At 38.7% G+C, this 17631-nt stretch overlaps 1 protein-coding gene across 1 annotated transcript in view; it reads right to left on the reverse strand.

Annotated features, from left to right (window-relative positions):
* Positions 1-17631, reverse strand: part of LOC115656022 (cAMP-dependent protein kinase catalytic subunit PRKX) — a 55370-nt gene that overhangs the window by 23639 nt on the left and 14100 nt on the right. The window contains exons 3-4 of the mRNA XM_030572220.1: positions 12239-12502; positions 1542-1661 (exon numbers count right to left, since the gene is read on the reverse strand). Coding sequence (XP_030428080.1) covers positions 1542-1661; positions 12239-12502 — 384 coding nt within the window. The remainder of the gene's footprint in view (positions 1-1541; positions 1662-12238; positions 12503-17631) is intronic.

The following is a 17631-nucleotide window of genomic DNA, read 5'->3' on the forward strand; positions in this document are numbered from 1 at the left end:
TCCTAAAATGTTAAAAAAGAACTTGTTTAAAGTCTCAGAAGAGAGTGGTAGGTCAGATACTCGGTGGGTTCTGTCTTGCTGCCATAGGCAGTAAATGGGAAATGAGGGAGGGTTACAGCCATTCTACTCTTCATACCCTTGTACAGGAGCACAAAGAGGCACAAGACACATGGGCGGTCTGAAGAGATACCCTTTTATACTGCTGTATGGCAGCATTAGTGATAAAATTCCATCAGTCCTCATTTTTTTTCCCCTCCCAGTATACTTTCAGCAGATATGCAGTGCACATGCAAAGAAAGGTATAACTTTTAAAAACATTTTTGAAGTCTTTATGTATAATATACAAGTAAATACTCAATCAGGCTTTTATTTTCGGTATAATCAAATACCTGAAACAGGAAGAACTATATTAATTTTCCTTTTATTTTTCATTTTAAAAATTGCATTGATTAAAAACCTAACATAAGAGTTTCAATTATCCTCCTTAATATTTAACTCAAATACTTACATGAATGTATTTGTAATGTCAAGAAATATTTCTTTAGTGGCAAAGATTTTAAGTTTGTCTTCTGAGAACACCGCCATCTAGTGAATCCCAAAATATTGTTGGAAATAAAGTTTATAAGCATATGAACTCAAGAAAGAATCCCTAGATAGCTTTTACTTTTTTACTCCTCTCCTCCTGCACCTTTTTGGAATTTACTATATTAGGAATAAACTTTTCATTCAAAGAAATAAAGCACCATAACAGAGTGCACAAAATGAAATAATGCAGTGTCTGTTTTCCAATTGCCATGTTCCAACTTCCATAAGATAGGAGAGGTTTTTGATATAGTTGTTAAAGTCTCAGTCTTAAAGTTAAACCAGGCTCTTTAGAGCAAACTAGTAGCCTCTCTCTGCACAAGAACAGTCCATGCACAAAATCTAAACTCTAAAAAACACTTAAGCTTCCAACTGAAATATAAGTTAGAGTGAGAGGGTAGAAAATAATGAAGTTTGATCATAACTCTGTTTATTTTTTTTAAAGGAAAAAGAGAAATGTGTTTAAATATATACATATATTTTAATTCTTGAACTGTAAATCAGGTGAGTTACTCTTTATGAAGCTTGCTCTCTTTGCTTCAAAGAATTGCCAAAAAGACAAGTTACAGTGCTAGTTTGCAGGACGCTCAACCTTTGAGAAAGGTATAATTGGTTATTAAATAAATACTTTATGGAGGCTCAAACTGAACTCCATGATGGGAGAATATAGAATTGCAGAATTTTGAGCAGAATATTTTCATAACTGTAAACTGGGATTTTGCTTCAAAATCTCCCTCTAGTCAGGTTATTGGGAGTTGTATGGCTAAATTCTTTTGCATTCCTAATAGAGTACATCTTTGCAGTCTCTCTCATAGGCTCTTAATTTTTTTCTTCACAGTAAGACAAGATAATCTAATTAGTAATAGACTAAACTTATACCCAGATATTTCAAACTTGTTATTTGGAATACTGAAATAGAGTGAACGTTATGTACTTAGTATCACCAGAGAAACACTTACCCTGACAGCATCTCAAATATCAAAATTCCTAGAGCCCACCAGTCCACAGCTCTTCCATGACCCTTACTCTGTATCACTTCTGGCGCAAGGTATTCTGGTGTGCCACACAGCGTCCATGTTCTAAGAGAAACGAATCAACAAAAACATAACATCTAAACTTTCATTTACTGCTTTAAATGGCTGGATTGAAACTAGAATTAACATTAATACTGTAGGCACACTAATGTTTGGAACAGCCAAGTTCACAAAGCTCTAAATGTACATTACAAATGGCAAGTCAAGAATATTGCTGTTTTTAATCATTTCATACAAGGTCAGGAAAGGCCATTGTAATTATCTACTCTGAACTCCCATAACAGAGGTATAGGGAAGTGAAATGACTTGCTCAGGGTCACATAGGAGGTTAGTGATAAAGATAGCAATAGGAATCACGTTTCCTGATTCCCAGTACAGCACTCTATTCACTAAATCAGTGGTCACCAACACATTGATTGCAATCGACTGGTCAATCCTGGAGCCTTGGCCAGTTGATTGTGATCTCTGGGGCTAAAAGTCCAGTGGGGCAGCAGGCTCAGGCAGGCTGCCTGCCATGGCCCCACACTGCTCCCAGAAGTGGCTGGCTGCTCGCACATCTCTGCAACCCACTCACGTAGCTCCCATTGGCTGGTTCCTGGGCAATGTAAGCAGCAGGGGCAGCGCTTGCAGGCACAGGTAGCACACAGATACCCGCTACACACACACACACACACACACACACCCGGGGCCACACGCAAGACGTGCCAGCAACCAGCCACTTCTGGAAGCGGCATGGGTCCCTGGTAGGCAGGCAGCCTGCCTGAGCCCTGTGCACTGCTGACCGGGAGCAGCTTGTGGTAAATGCTCCTAGCTGAAGCCTGCACCTTGCACCCCCACCTGCACCCAAACCCCCAGCTGAAGATTTTTAGAATCAAGTTGTTCATCCTACTTATCCATTCACATTCCTATGTTTGCATCTTATTTTCATGCAAGGAAATTTCCAATATTTATAATTAGAATTTAACATGGAGTATAAACATCATATTTTGTAAGAAAAAAGGCAGAGAAATAGGCAAAAAAAATCAGTAAGTACACAGCTTTCACCTAATCCTGGAGATTGCATCCACCCTGCCAGTTTAACCCACAAAGCTTGCAGTTCATATGGAAATGCAAATTTTGTTGTCTTCTCAAAAGCTGAAGTCCTCCAAACTAGCTTAAATATGCAGCGAATAAATAACTTTTTAGACAATTTAAAATTCGGTTTCTTATAGTGCATTGTAGTCCTGGGTCTGAGTCACTTGCACAGTGCAGGCACTTTTGATCAGTCATGAATATAATTAGTAATACTAAGAACAGCAGTAGTAGTAACTTCAGCATCATACAAGGAGGCATTTGTGTAATGCTGCTAAAACCACCAGTAAGCTCCTGCCATTGACAAAAGCCACCTAGAATCTGTTGATTCAGTGTTTAACTTTGTACTCAGATCTCTGCTAGTCATCAGTGCCCTACAACCCTATCCCTGTGGCTATTTAAGGCTCCCCACATGTGTCTAGAAATGACAACTTTCAGCAGAATCCCAGCCCTCCCCTTTAAACACATCTGAAGGACCCGCGCCAGAACTCTCACCCATAACCCATCCCACACCACAACCTCACTGCCTCAGCCTGGATCCCCCTCCTGCATGCAAACTCCCTTCCAGAGCCCGCACCCCTCACCTCCTCCCGCATCCCAATCCCTTGCACCAGCCCAGAGCCCGCTCCTGCACCCAAACTCCCTTCCAGAGCATGCAGCTCTCACCCTCTCCTGCACCCCAACACTCTGCACCAGCCTGGAGATCCCTTCTGCACCCAAACTTCCTCCCAGGGCTTGCACCCCTCACTCCTGCACCACAATCCCCTCCCCCAGTTGAGAATGCTACACTGATTTGCAACAATCCTGGAAGGATTTTGGATCTATAAACCACAAACGACACTAATAAAAAGTAGAAGCCATGAAATGTCCAGTGGATTCTATGAGATTGGGTGTAGGCGTCATATGGTCACACAGCACCTAAACTCGCTCCCAGAGCTTGTACCCCTCACTCCTGCATCCCAATCCCCTGCCCCAGCCCTCTTCCACACTAGCCCAGAGCCTGTACCTCCTCCCACACCCCAACCCCCTGCCCCAGCCTAGTGAAAGTGAGTGAGGGTTGGGGAGTGTGAGCAACAGAGGCAGGGGGAAATGGAGTGAGCAGGACGGGGCCTAAGGGAAGGGGCCGGGTAGATCCTGGGTTGATCTTAAGTTCAAAAAGTGATCTTGTGTGTAAAAAGATTGGAGACCCCTGCACTAGACTATATGGCTTTGAACTTTGTTCCAATCTAAAATTCAAAAGGGATCCATTAAGCTTGTGTTTGATTACTTTTTAAAAGCTCAGTTTGCTTAGAGATATTTATTGTTGTATATCCTCTCTCCACAGATACACAGGTCTGCTAAAATTTTAATACTCTGCAATGTAATTCAAGCAAACATTTGAATTACACTATATTACATATGCACACACTTAACTATCTGCTTTGACTCAGGGCTCATTTATTGTTTTGTCAGGATACATTTCTAGCTATTCAAAATTTATCTTTACTATCCAAGGTTAAGCACTGTTATTAAGGAATGTTAAGTGGTAATTCATCTGCCTATGCTATATACACAATAGACAACTAATTGTTGTAACGAACTAGAACTCTGAACTGTTCTCTGTGAAACATCTGTGCTGCATCTTTTAGAGTTTTTTTGGCTTCACTATCTTGAGATTCTTTTTAAGTGTGAAAATAAAAATCCTGTTTTCATTTTTGAAGACCTGCACTTCCCTGAAATTAAGTAGTCAAAAGATAAAGCATTAGAGAATATTCTTGAGTTGAAATGGGAAAAGGGGGCATCTCCATCACAGAAGAGATATACAGAGTCTTACTCCTTGTCAAAATTTGACAAAAAGTACTCCTAGAATGAATGAGAAAAATCATTTCAAAGGTTTGTATCCCACCACTATAATTGCATTTGAAATATAAAACAACCCTCTCCACCTCCACAAATTCTCTCTCTCTTGGGGGGGGGAAGACAAGGTTTGTTTTTTTGTTTTGTTTTTTTTTAAAGAGTCAGGCCTGGGATTTTAAATTGGGTGTTTATTAGAAAGGAAAAGGTTGTTGAGGCAATCCTTTAAAAGAGGGCTCCTACTGTAGGACTTTAAGTTTGTTAATGTTTTAAATGTGGCAAAAGTTAAAGATGTTTTGCTCCAACAGAACTGTCAGAATATATTTTCAAACACACTCCTCTACATGCCCAGCATTTCTTGAAACTGTTCATTCACCTAAAGACACTCCTTCAGTTTTTACCATAAGAAGCTTGGGGAATTATTTTTAAAATCTAGAAAATGTCTGATTTTTAGAAGACACCATCTAACACCCAAATACCCAGACACAGTACTGCTTTACACACTAGTGCCATCTAGCAGTAGCCTGAAACATGACTATAATGCAGTACAAGGTATGCAATCAGTATTAAAACATGAAAAATTCAAAACAAAAAAATAGAACCATATCATTTCAGGGTTTGATTTTTCATTCACATGAATTTGTCAAGTGCTACAAACTGAGCCAGATTCCAGCATTTGACTATGGACTTTACTACAGAAAACAATGCACAAAGCACATAAGAGAGCTGGAATCTTCTTGGATTCTGACCTTCACAACTTATTTGTGGCCAGATTTTTCAGATAGGGAAGTCCTTATGAAATATTAGAGTATTGCTTCCAGTGCACAAGAGATTACATATCTTACTGCTAACAATAAGATTAAAATGAGCTGTTTCCTTAACTACTTAACACTTTTGTAATGGATAAAATTACTCAACTTGCAAAAAGAAAATTACAGGTATAGGGAAATTAATTAGAGAGTATCTGGTCAAACACGACCATCAAGTTTTACTACTACCCAACAGGACACCTGGTTTTACTGCTAATTTTATCACAAACTACTTATATTAACTGATTGCCCGCACATTTGAAGGCGAGTGTGTTAACTCTTCATCATGCTGGAATCACTGGCGTATCTATTTTTCCTCACACAGCGTTCTTCTGTATATACTTGTGCTTTTACCTTTTTATTTTTCTAGATTTATAAAATACATCCATTCCACATTTCAGGAACCTAAATAATTTTAGAACAATCTCCAAAAAAAATTAAGTTGCTCTGCTGAGATCAATAATAAAGTTCACCAATTTCATAAACGGCAAGTCCCTCCCCCATACAAAAGTTCTGAGAAAAGTGACCAGCCTTACAGAATATTTATTGGCTGCATGTTTCTGTTTTCTCTGAAAATAAAACTGAAGATGAAAGAGGCAATTAATCTTTAATAGAGTAGACAAATTATTTTAAAACATTACAACATTTTTCATATTTTGGGTTCACAAGGTAGGAATTAAAATAAAGTAGGAAACTGAAGGGTACGGAAGTTGTCTGTGTAGGATTGCAGCCTAAATTCCCCCTAAGCTGCGTGGCCATGCAGCAGGCTATTAGGGGCTGCGCAGGCATGCAGAGGGGAGAGGTGCCTCTCTGCCTATCCCCCAGCCCCGGGCTACTGCGGTGAGAGAGGGCTGGGGGGAATCCTCTCTCCCTGCCACAGGTCCAGGGCAGCCTGAGCCCCAAACTCCTTATCTCAGCCCCATCCCAGAGCCTGCATCCACAGCCAAAGCACCTCCTCCCCTGGCCCTTGCACCAGAACTCTCTGGCCCAGCCCTGAGCCCCATTCACTAAACACAAATACTGTACTGCAATGTCTATCATAAAAGTTGAACTTACAAACGTAGAATTATGTACAAAAAGTAACTGCATTCAAAAATAAAATATAAAACTTTAGAGTCTTCAAGTCCATTCAGTCCTTTTTTTTTTTTTTCCGGCCAAATCGCTCAGACAAATAAAGTTTGTTTACATTTGCAGGAGATAATGCTGCCTGCTTCTTGTTCACGTCACCTAAAACTGTGAGACCTGGTTTTCGCATGGCACTATTGTAGCCGGCGATGCAAGATATTTACATGCCAGATGTGCTAAACATTCATATGTCCCTTCATGCTTCAACCACCATTTCAGAGAACATATGTCCATGCTTCTGATGAGTTCTGCTCGATAATAATCCAAAGCAGTGCGGATTGAGGCATGTTCATTTTCATCCTCTGAGTCAGATGCCACCAGCTGAAGGTTGATTTTCTTTTTTGGTGGTTCGGATTCTGTAGTTTCTGCATCAGCATATTACTCTTAAGACTTCTGAAAGTATGCTCCACACCTCATCCCTCTCAGATTCTGGAAGGCACTTCAGATTCTAAACCTTGGATTGAGTGCCGTTGCTGTTTTTAGAATTCCTCATTGGTACCTTCTTTGCATTTTGTCAAATCTGCAGCAGAAGTGTTCTTAAAATGAACAACGTGCTGAGACATCATCCGAGACTACTATAACATGAAATATATGGCAGAATGTGGGTAAAATAGAGCTGGAGACATACAATTCTCCCCCAAGGAGTTCAGTCAAAAATTCAATTAATGCATTATTTTTTAACGAGCATCATCATCATGGAAAAATGTCCTCTGGAACGAAGGGGCATACAAATGTTTAGCATATCTGACACAAATACCTTGCAATGCCAGCTACAAAAGTCCCATGTGAATGCATGTTCTCATTTTCTGGTGACATTGTAAATAACAAGTGGGCATTACTATCTCCCGTAAATGTTAATAAACTTGTTTGTCTTAGCAACTGGCTGTATAAGAAGTAGGACTGAATGGACTTGTAGACTCTACAGTTTTACATTGTTTTATTTTTGAATGAAGTTATTTAACCAAAAAAAAAAATCTATATTTGTAAGTTGCATTTTCAGGATAAAGAGATTGTACTAGAGTACTTGTATGAGGTGAATTGAAAAATCTCATTTTTTACAGTGCAAGTATAATAAAATATAAAGTGAGTAGTGTACACTTTGTATTCTGTGTTGTAATTGAAATGAATATATTTGAAAATGCAGAAAAACATTCAAAATATTTAATACATTTCAGTTGGTATTCTATTGCTTAACAGTGTGAATAAAACTGCGATTAATGTTTTTTGAGTTAATCGCGAGTTAACTGCGATTAATCAAAATCCCTAACTATAACTAAAGTCGTCAAAATATTAGATAATTAAAATTGTAGGGTTTTATGCTGGTTTTCATCACCATAGTATCCGAATGTCTTTATTGAAAGTCAACAGAGCACTAGCCAAATCCTCAGTATGTTTAGTTCTGACTGAGAGAACAAGAGTGAAAAGACAGATAATCAGGAAGTGAAGGGAGGACACACTACTTTGGAGGAAGCCATCAACACGAAGTGGAAAACTGGAAGAAAACAGTTGAGAGATAGAGAAGGAAGAAAAGGGGATAAGTCAACACAAGAGAAGCAGAGAAGAGATAACTCCTTGTTTTCTAAGGAGGGTTGGAGAAAAGAGGCAGGAGAGAAGAGAAAACCAAAGAAAATCTTACCTGCCAGAAACTATCACCATATCATTCTCAGACTGAAAAATTGCTGTCTTAGGGCAAAAGCGTAGCATGGAGTTGACTTGCTCCATGGAAAGCTCAGGTAGACCCGAGCAGCTTTCCATACAGGAAGGACTGTGCAGATTGTGCAATCACAGAGAATGGAGCAACTTGCTCCATTACACATTGTGACCAGACAATCAGTGAGAGGATTTGGAAAGGTTTAACCTGGCCCATGTCTTCTTGCTGTTTGCCTGGGATGACATTCTCCACCTTTTGGGTTTACCAAAGCAGCACCCCTTGTACTCATTTGAATACAGCAACTACAACTGTTTAGACTAAGGCAGGGGAAACTGTGTGAGCTCACTCATCTTCTGTATGCTGCACGTGGGCTTGTCACTATCTGGCCTGTGACAACCAATTCATTCGGCCAAAGGTAGGAATGATGAAAAAAATAAAATAAAATAACCCATAAACTAAAAGGAACAGAAGAGTGAGAAATCAGTCACATTTCATGTTAAACTGATACCCTCCTGAACCATTATTTTTAATTACTACTTCTTTACTTCTTTGACAACAATTTACTTCAGACATTTAAGAGGAAATGTCAATAAATTGACATTTTTGCCATTTCTGAAAGGGAATAATTCTTTACATGCAAAAATTACGAAGCGTGAACCACTTATAAACAAGCTTGTTATGTTTTATGGGGTATTCTAATCCTTAGGAAGATGTCAATTTAAGTAATAGAATAATTGAAAGCCCAGGTTACAAACCCTAGGAATGGTATAATTCTATTTAATTCCTTTTTGAGGGAGGAGAGAAACAACAGAGATAATCTTGGGGTACTTCTGCTTTAATGTATAACCTGGCCTGGGAAGTTTCTTTGTAGCAGCTGCGTTAGTTTCCAGAATTTTGATTTGTTGTACTTATATTTTTGAACAGCTCCTACTTTGGGGTAAGTGCTCTATAAATTTAAAACATAATTATAGATATATAATTACTATTTCTCTGCAATAATTGTATTAGGAGAGCTCTCTTTATAGATGCACAATAATACATAGTACATTATAGCTATAAAGTCACTACTTCTCTGAAATCAATTGTGTTACAATCACTGTTTTTATAGATGTACAATACATAGCAGGGGTGAGCAAACATTTTGGTTTGAGGGCGACATCTGGGTGGGGAAATTGCAAGGAGGACCATGAATATAGGGCCGGGACAGAGGGTTGCGGTGCAGGAGGGGTGCAGTGTACAGGAGGGGGCTCAAGGCAGGAAGTTGGGATGCAGGGTGCAGCCAGTTGCTCAGGCCAGGGGGTTGGAGTGCAGGAGGGAGTGCAGGCTGTGGGAAGGGTGCAGTGTGCAAGAAGGGCACAGGGCAGGGGGCTGGCGTTCAGGAGGGGTGCAGGGTGTGACAGGGGGCTCAGGGCAGGGGGTTGGGATGCAGCAGGGGTGACACGGGGATCAGGGCAGGGAGTTGGGAGGCAGGAGGGGTTTGAGGTGCTTGAACAGTTCCAGGGTGGCAGTGGCACACAGCGTGGCTAAGGTAGGCTCTCCCTGCCTGCCTGGGTGGGGGTGGGGGAGGAGGGAGCAGAGGACTCTACATGCTGCCCTTGCCTGCAGGTACTTCCCCCGAAGCTCCCATTGTCTGCAGTTCCCTGTTCCTGGCCAATGGGAGCTGCACAGGGCAGTGCCTGCAGGCGAGGGCAGCCGCAGTGCCAGCCACTTCCGGGAGCGGCATGGGGCTGGCAATCCCGTGAGCCAGATCCATAGCCCTAACAGCGTGAGGACTGTACTTTGCTCACCCCTGATATATAGTAAAAAAAGGCAAAAAAAAAAAAAAAAAAAAGGAATTTTAAATTCACAATAATACAAAGGAAGAATTAGTTTTACTCTCTTTCTAGTGGTTAAACATAGCACCATGAGTTTGCTAAACTACCATCTATGGCCTGTAAATACCATCCACATTGCTGAACAGCGTACTTTGCATTACTCTCCTTATCTCTTTACTGTTGGAGTAGCTATAAATTACACACCACTCTACCATACTCAAGTCAAACCTAATGCAAAGTGCCAGACTATAATCTAAACTACTTTTCTGAAATACGAGAGAAAATGAAACAGTATACAAAATACAGGAGAGGTATTACAGTATAATATTACAGAATATATTCAAATTAACCCACTTCCCCTTTGTTCTGGATTTTAAATTGCTCAAATCAAAGTACATTGTTCAGACACACTGTTGATGCTGAGTTATACCCATTATACTTAACCACACCAAACACCAAACTTAGATCAGTCACTAAGTGACAGTATCTACATTTAAAAACAAAATCATGAGAATTAGTGCAAATACAAGACAATTCATAATGAGACCCACTAATTTACTACATGCAATAAAGGTTTGTTTCTTGTTAGTCAGCAGAATTAAGTGAATTGGAGTTTTATGAATTTCTGAAGTAAGAACTGCCACAGGGTTATAATCACTTGTGTAAATCAGGCAGTCTCCATAATTGTCTCTAAAGACTGCCGTTAAAGATAAGAAAGATCTTGCATTCAAAACAATGTTTAAGTTAATTTATTCAAGTAGGGGAGGAGCAATCATTTCCATAGTAATATAAAACAAATCTAGACAATCCAGTGAAATGTGGTGCTCAGAAATTAAAATTAACCTCACTTTATCACAAACCTGATGACCTCCAATGTTTAAGAACCTTTACCATTACAGGACAACCTCAACACAAGATTCATTCATATTTTAAAAACAGGAGCTACTAGATTCCATATATACCCAGCATTAACTGAATTAGGACAGAATCAAATACATATTTGATCATCGCATTTTTCAACTGATCTTTAGCCTCAATGTGTTTCAGATGTTCACAAAAGTTGGAAGAGTCTTTTATAAATAACCTCAATTGGCTGGTGACTTGTTATGCCCAACCAGCATCATCTTTAGCCAGCACAGGATTGGAAAGATGCAAGGAAAAGTTTGTTTCCCAAGCAATCTTCCTGTTATGATTCAGCCTGCCATGTTCTGTTTTTGTCACTTTAAGGTGTATGTTAGGGTAGCTGCAGCTGAGCCACTTCTACTTGGGTCCCCTTTGTAAAATCCTCACATACGCTAAAGTAGAACAACAGTGATCAAAGAAATCAGCATAATCTCTCATCAAGTTTGTGTCTGTCAATTAAATATTGTTAGCATTAGTATATGATCCAGTCTAGTTTTTAGCATCCCAATCAAATGGGGTTTCCCTTATCCTGCAGGCCAACAGAGTCGTCATTGTCAGGGATTGTTCTCTAATATTCAGATTAAGTTGTTCCTTCTTAAATTCATCCTCACATGGCTAATAGCAACCTTCCCCTTTCCACCTAAATATATTCTTTCACACTGTTCCCATTAGCATTTTTCCAATGATTATGGATAGGCTAAGAGATACAAGATACACTATTCAAACTTCACCCTTACACGATAATCAAACTAATATCCCTTTCTACCAGAAAAAGGCAATAGATGTGTTTCACATAAAATATATACAGCAGCATATGGTATGGGCCATAAGGTTCAACAAAACTGTCCTTATGCCTTCAGTCTAGTTTTTTTTGTAATTTTATTTCAATAATATAATATGCTAATGAATTACCAAATTTTCTTTAATCCAAATTGAAATGCCCTCTTATGGCTCCACTTTCAAAAAGTCCCTCAAAACGTAAGGGTAACAACAAAATGAAGTCAATTATAATGCATTCAAAAGTTAAACAACTTTTACTTCTAAGTCTGAAAGGTTAATATCACATTTTAACACTGATGTTCACAGATTAATGTTTGCTCATTTCACGCGAGTCACTTGGTGTTTTGCCGTGCATGTACTCAAATTTCAAGTGCACAAGAACATCCACAATGTTTTTTAGAAAGCGATTCCTTAGCCACGGTGGCACTATTTGCTATAAATATTGCTGAATACTATCTACTGTACAGTAGTTTGTTTTAATATTCCTTTCCTCCTGGTAGTAAGATTGTAATGTGGTTCTCTCAGATGTCAACAACACTAAGAGTGAATGAAAAATTGAGCACTGAAAATAAACATTACTTCTCACCCAAACTTAACTATGTTTTACTTTACAAGTGTGATTTTAAAAAGTCTTACCTATCCACCAGCTTTTTAGCAAATCCAAAATCTGTAAGCTTGATATGCCCTTCTTTATCTAACAATATATTTTCAGGTTTTAAGTCTCTGTAAACGATTTCTTTGGAGTGCAAATATTCTATTGCACAAATAATCTCGGCAGAGTAAAACAGTCCTGTGCTGTTGTTGAAACGCCCCATGTTGCGCAGATAACTAAAAAGTTCTCCTCCAGGTACATATTCCATTAACATGTATAAAAAGCGTTCATCGTGGTAGGTCCAAAATCTGTAACAAAAAGTCTTTATTAAATATTGAGCCAAAAATTCATTTGTCAAACAAATAAGATATTCTGTAAACTGCTGTTGTTCCATTGTCTCAAGGAAAGAAGTACTCTAAAATAATGCATAGCTAACTTGTGGATTTCACTGCACAAGGTACCTCCAAGACCAAGAGCTCAGCAGGATTTTTAGGTATATTTGATGGATATATGGATACGATTTCCCAGAGTTAAATCAGGTAGAGGAGAAACACTCACCCCTGCCTTAGACGAGATATAAACTTTCACTCTTCAGGGTACAAGCCAACAAGTAACTCGCCAAGCTTAGAAATAAAGCTTCCCTTTGTAGGTAGGTTTCCCCCATAATTGTCTGTCATAGGGTTTCTTGCACATTCCTCTGAAGCATCTGATTCAGGCCACTATTACAGTCACAATGAGCCACTGTTCTTTATCTATTAAGACAATTCTTGTGTTCCTATATTGTACTCAACATAGTGAAGCCCAAATGAAAAATAAAGTGTGATCTAAATTTTGAAAACTGCTTATGACAAGGTGTCTAAATGGAGAAAAATACACTGTAGCTAAATCATTTTTTCCCATCATTTAAGTCATGTCTTAATAGAAGTTCCATATCTCCATCTTTCACTTCTGTAGTGTCTTCCATTCAAGGTTCTCAGAACAATAGTTCACAAAACAGAAATGTGAGCTAGTAAACGATTATAGTCATTTTAAAATTTAGGGAAAGTTGGGAAGAGAAGTTTAGTGGCTTGCCAGAAGTTTGTGGCATAGCCAGAAACAGAACTCCCATCTTTTCACACCCAGTACTATGACTTAACCATTAAACCATCTTGACTTATCATCCACATCATAATTTTGTTGTGCAACGGCTGCATCAATGCCAACAAAGGGATTAGCTTTAACAAAATCCTCAGTCTTGACTAGGGCCTCTAAGCACTACTATAAAGAAACATCTGCACCCAGATATTAAGCTGATAAGTACCTCCATCCTACAGATTCTCTTTCCTCTTTCAATTGAGAAATACTGCTCTTTCAGTAGTACTACTACACCCAGCACCAGACAGTGAAAAACAAGCTATGCAACTTTAAGGAAATACATTCCAGATCATTTAAGTCAGAAGGAAGAGAGGTTGATCAAAACATGCTGGCTACTATTAAGTACAAGTCAACAACTAATAGTGAAGGCCAAGGGACAGAGAGAGAGTGTGTGCACAAGTGTATGTGTCACACACACTCATTACATAAACATACTTAGCACAATCGGGCCACACGGCTCAAACATGGGCTCATGGCATTAGACAAAATAATAAATAAAATAGCAAGTATAAATTAGAACTGCTGCCTCACAAAAAGTTTTGTACTGAACACAAGATCATAATCTAGCATATGCTAGAAAGGAAAGATAATTTTTTTTCCACATATAGTGAACAGACCAAATACCACACTTGTATCCAACCTGTCAGCCTAAAGAGCAAATCTGTTAAGAAGAAAGTCTGTATTGGAGTAAACTGAACAGGTATTCTGAGACACACTCTGCAATTTCTAAACTGAATTGTCCCCTTACTGCTTCTGCAGCATCAGCAACACCCCACTCCCTGCCCACTGCACTGTAGGGAAAGGAGGACAAAGGCAGAGTTGGCTGGAAAATGGAGATCTCTACCCATTAAAAAAAAAATTCAGAGAAAGCTCTGCCTCTCAGTCTCCACACCCTAGCTCTGGGGCCAGAGAAGAAAAGAGCTTGGGCACTCAGCCCCACTAGCCTTAAAACAGGATGTGGGGCAAGGAGTGTAAGGCTAAGAGGCTGAACCAGGGTGCACCACCAAAGCAGCCCTATCAAGATAAAAAACTTTTGTCAGTTTCAAAGGTAGAAAGTAAAATTGACAAATGCCTTCTAGACAAGCAGCAAAGAAGCCCTCCTTTCGTTATTCCCTATGGGCGGGGGGAGGGACTTTTCAGCTGTGTGAAAAGGGTATTTTTCCCATCAAAAATATTCCAATTTTTGAACTCTAAAAAATAGCTTTTGCTGCACCATTACCTGCTTCCCAGACAGGCTGCAGGAGCCCCAGGAAGAGCAGAATAGTCGCTCAACTGGTTCTTCCCAAGTCTGTGGGAGTCTTGAGCAAAGTAAGGCTTCATTCCTTGACACAGGAACATGAGAAAGCCTAGCAAAAGGCAAATTTGAGACCATGAGAACTAAACCAGTACAGCTCCTAATTCTCAGCCCCAGCACAGGTTAGCCTGGCGGAACACGGCACAGAACTCTGGGCCATGATTGATGTTAATGATGCTAATGTCTTTTTCTAACAAGGATGTGAAGGGCTGCCACTGACATCTTTTTCTTAAATAAAGCAAAATCCTAACAACATTGTTCTGCCAATAAACATCCCTGTTAAACCGTTCCCACACCCAGTCACAGAAGAACTGTGCTATGGAACACACTAAATAACTCAAACATGCATACTCTGAGTTGAAAAATGCATTTTAAGTAGGGCTGTCGATTAATTGCACTTAACTCATGATAAACTCAAAAAAAAAAAGGATTAATCGCACTGTTAATAGATTACCAATTGAATTTTATTAAATATTTTGGATTTTTTCTATAAATTTCAAAGATATTAATTTCAATTACAACACAGAACACATGTACAGTGGTCACTTCATATTTATTACAAATATATGCACTTTAAAAATGATAAACAAAAGAGTATTTTTAAATTCCCCTCATACAAGCACTGTAGTGCAATTTCTTTATCATGAAAGTGCAACTTACAAATTAGGTTTTTTTGGTTACATAACTGCACTCAAAAACAAAACAACATAGAACTTTGGAGCCTAGAATTCCACTCAGTTCTATTTCTTGTTCAGCCAATTACTAAGAGAAAAAGGTTTTTTTTACATTTACGGGAGATAATGCTGTCCATAAAAGAATGATGCTTGTTAAAAAAAATAATGCGTTAATTAAATTTGTGACTGAGCTCCTTGGGGGAGAATTGTATGTCTGCTGCTTTGTTTTACCCTTCTGCCATATATTTCATGTCATAGCAGTGTCAGATGATGACCCAGCACATGTTGTTCGTTTTAAGAACGCTTTCACTGCAAATTTGACAAAATGCAAAGAAGATACCAATGTGAAATTTCTAAAGATAGCTACAGCACTCGACCCAAGATTTAAGAATCTGAAGTGCCTTCCGGAATCTGAGAGGAATGAGGTGTGGACCATGCTTTCAGAAGTCTTAAAAGAGCAACACTCTGATGCAGAAACTACAGAACCGAAACCACCAAAAAAGAAAATTAACCTTCAGCTTGTGGCATATGACTCAGATGATTAAAATGAACATGCATCGGTCCACACTGCTTTGGATTGTTATCAAGCAGAACCTGTCATCAGCATGGACGCATGTCCTCCGGAACGGTGGTTAAGCATGAAGGGACATATGAATCTTTGGCACATCTGGCACGTAAATATCTTGTGATGCTGGCTACAACAGTGCCATGCGAATGCCTGTTCTCACTTTCAGATGACATTGTAAACAAGATGCAGGCAGCATTATCTTCTGCGAATGTAAACAAACTTGTTTGTCTGAGTGATTGGCTGAACAAGAAGGAGGACTCACTGGACTTGTAGGGTCCAAAGTTTTATATTGTTTTATTTGGAATACAGGGTTTTTTGTACATAATTCTACATTTGTAAGTTCAACTTTCATGATAAAGAGACTGTATTACAGTACTTGTATTAAGTGAATTGGAAAATACTATTTTTGTCTTTTACAGTGCAAATATTTGTAATAAAAATAAATATAAAGTGAGCACTGTACACTTCGTATTCTGTGCTGTAATTAAAATCAATATATTTGAATATGTAGAAAACATCCACAATATTTAAATGGTATTCTATTATTGTTTAATCGCACGATTAATCATGATTATTTATTTAACTACTTGACAGCCCTAATTTTAAGAAATTAAGCAGAACAGCCATATAGACCAGAATAGTAGCTCAGAGCAGTAGAAAATCATAAAAACCGACAACTCATCTTTAAAAAAAAAGTACTGTGACGTGAGGCAAAATGTGGCCAACAATGGAAGACCTGGATGTGAACACCAGTTTACTGTTTTTTGTAGGCATCTCTTAAATCATTTAGCAAAAATTAAAATAAGTGCCAACAGCTGATCCATAATATAGTAAGGCTGGGAGTGTTCTTATTAGTTTTTAAGTTAAGATGTCACTGACAATGAAAAAAAAAACAGTACATACTGCAAGCCTTAAAGGAGTTTATTTTCACTTTAAAAAGTTATTTTTTCCTTTAAATGAATGCAGCATCAATAACTCAATTTGCTTACAAAATCTGAGGCGAAGCCAACAAGCATTATTTTAATATGAAGTTAGCGCTTGGATCTTATTATGTTTACGGGGCCAACTTAAGACTCCTATTCTGCACTCTTACAACCAAGCAACTAGTTGATATTAATGGGATGATCAAACATAGGGCTCAATTTTATTCCTAATTTTTCTGAAAGCCATAAATACAAAAAGTTACAGTTGAATTCACTTAGGACGCGTCCTTGTTTCTATAAGACTGGTTTTTACCTTAATATGCCCACTGAAGGTAGCATACAAGATTACACCGCCTGGCTGTTGCAACAGTATAAAATAAGCATTTCCTAAACAAATGTCACATTTGAGCATGTAAATGGAGACTCAGAAGCAAAAATTGTTAATTGGGCAATCAAGCACATATCCAGGTGAAATTTTAGACAGACACTTCTACAAGTTGAATTCAGGTACAAGAAGGAACAACAGAAGTAGGTGTGTGTTGAAAGAGTAGCAAGGAGGTGATATTCTCTTCCAGTCATCCATCAAGTAAACATCGTGCATGTGCACACACACGCCCACAGATCCCTCCATTCTTCTTTCCATAATGAAATTGGCTACTAAAAATTATTTTGCATCTGAGCATGATTATTCAAGAAGCATATTTAAATGTATATCCACACTAAGTTCCATTACATTTCAGCCAGTCATCACTGTACAGTATGTATTCTGTGTAAATAACTAATATTCAGATCCCATTCCACCATATTATGAAAGTGAGGGCTGCAAGTTTTACCTTTTTCTTTT

The sequence above is a fragment of the Gopherus evgoodei genome, chromosome 1, assembly GCF_007399415.2.
Source record: "Gopherus evgoodei ecotype Sinaloan lineage chromosome 1, rGopEvg1_v1.p, whole genome shotgun sequence".
NCBI lineage: Eukaryota > Metazoa > Chordata > Testudines > Testudinidae > Gopherus > Gopherus evgoodei.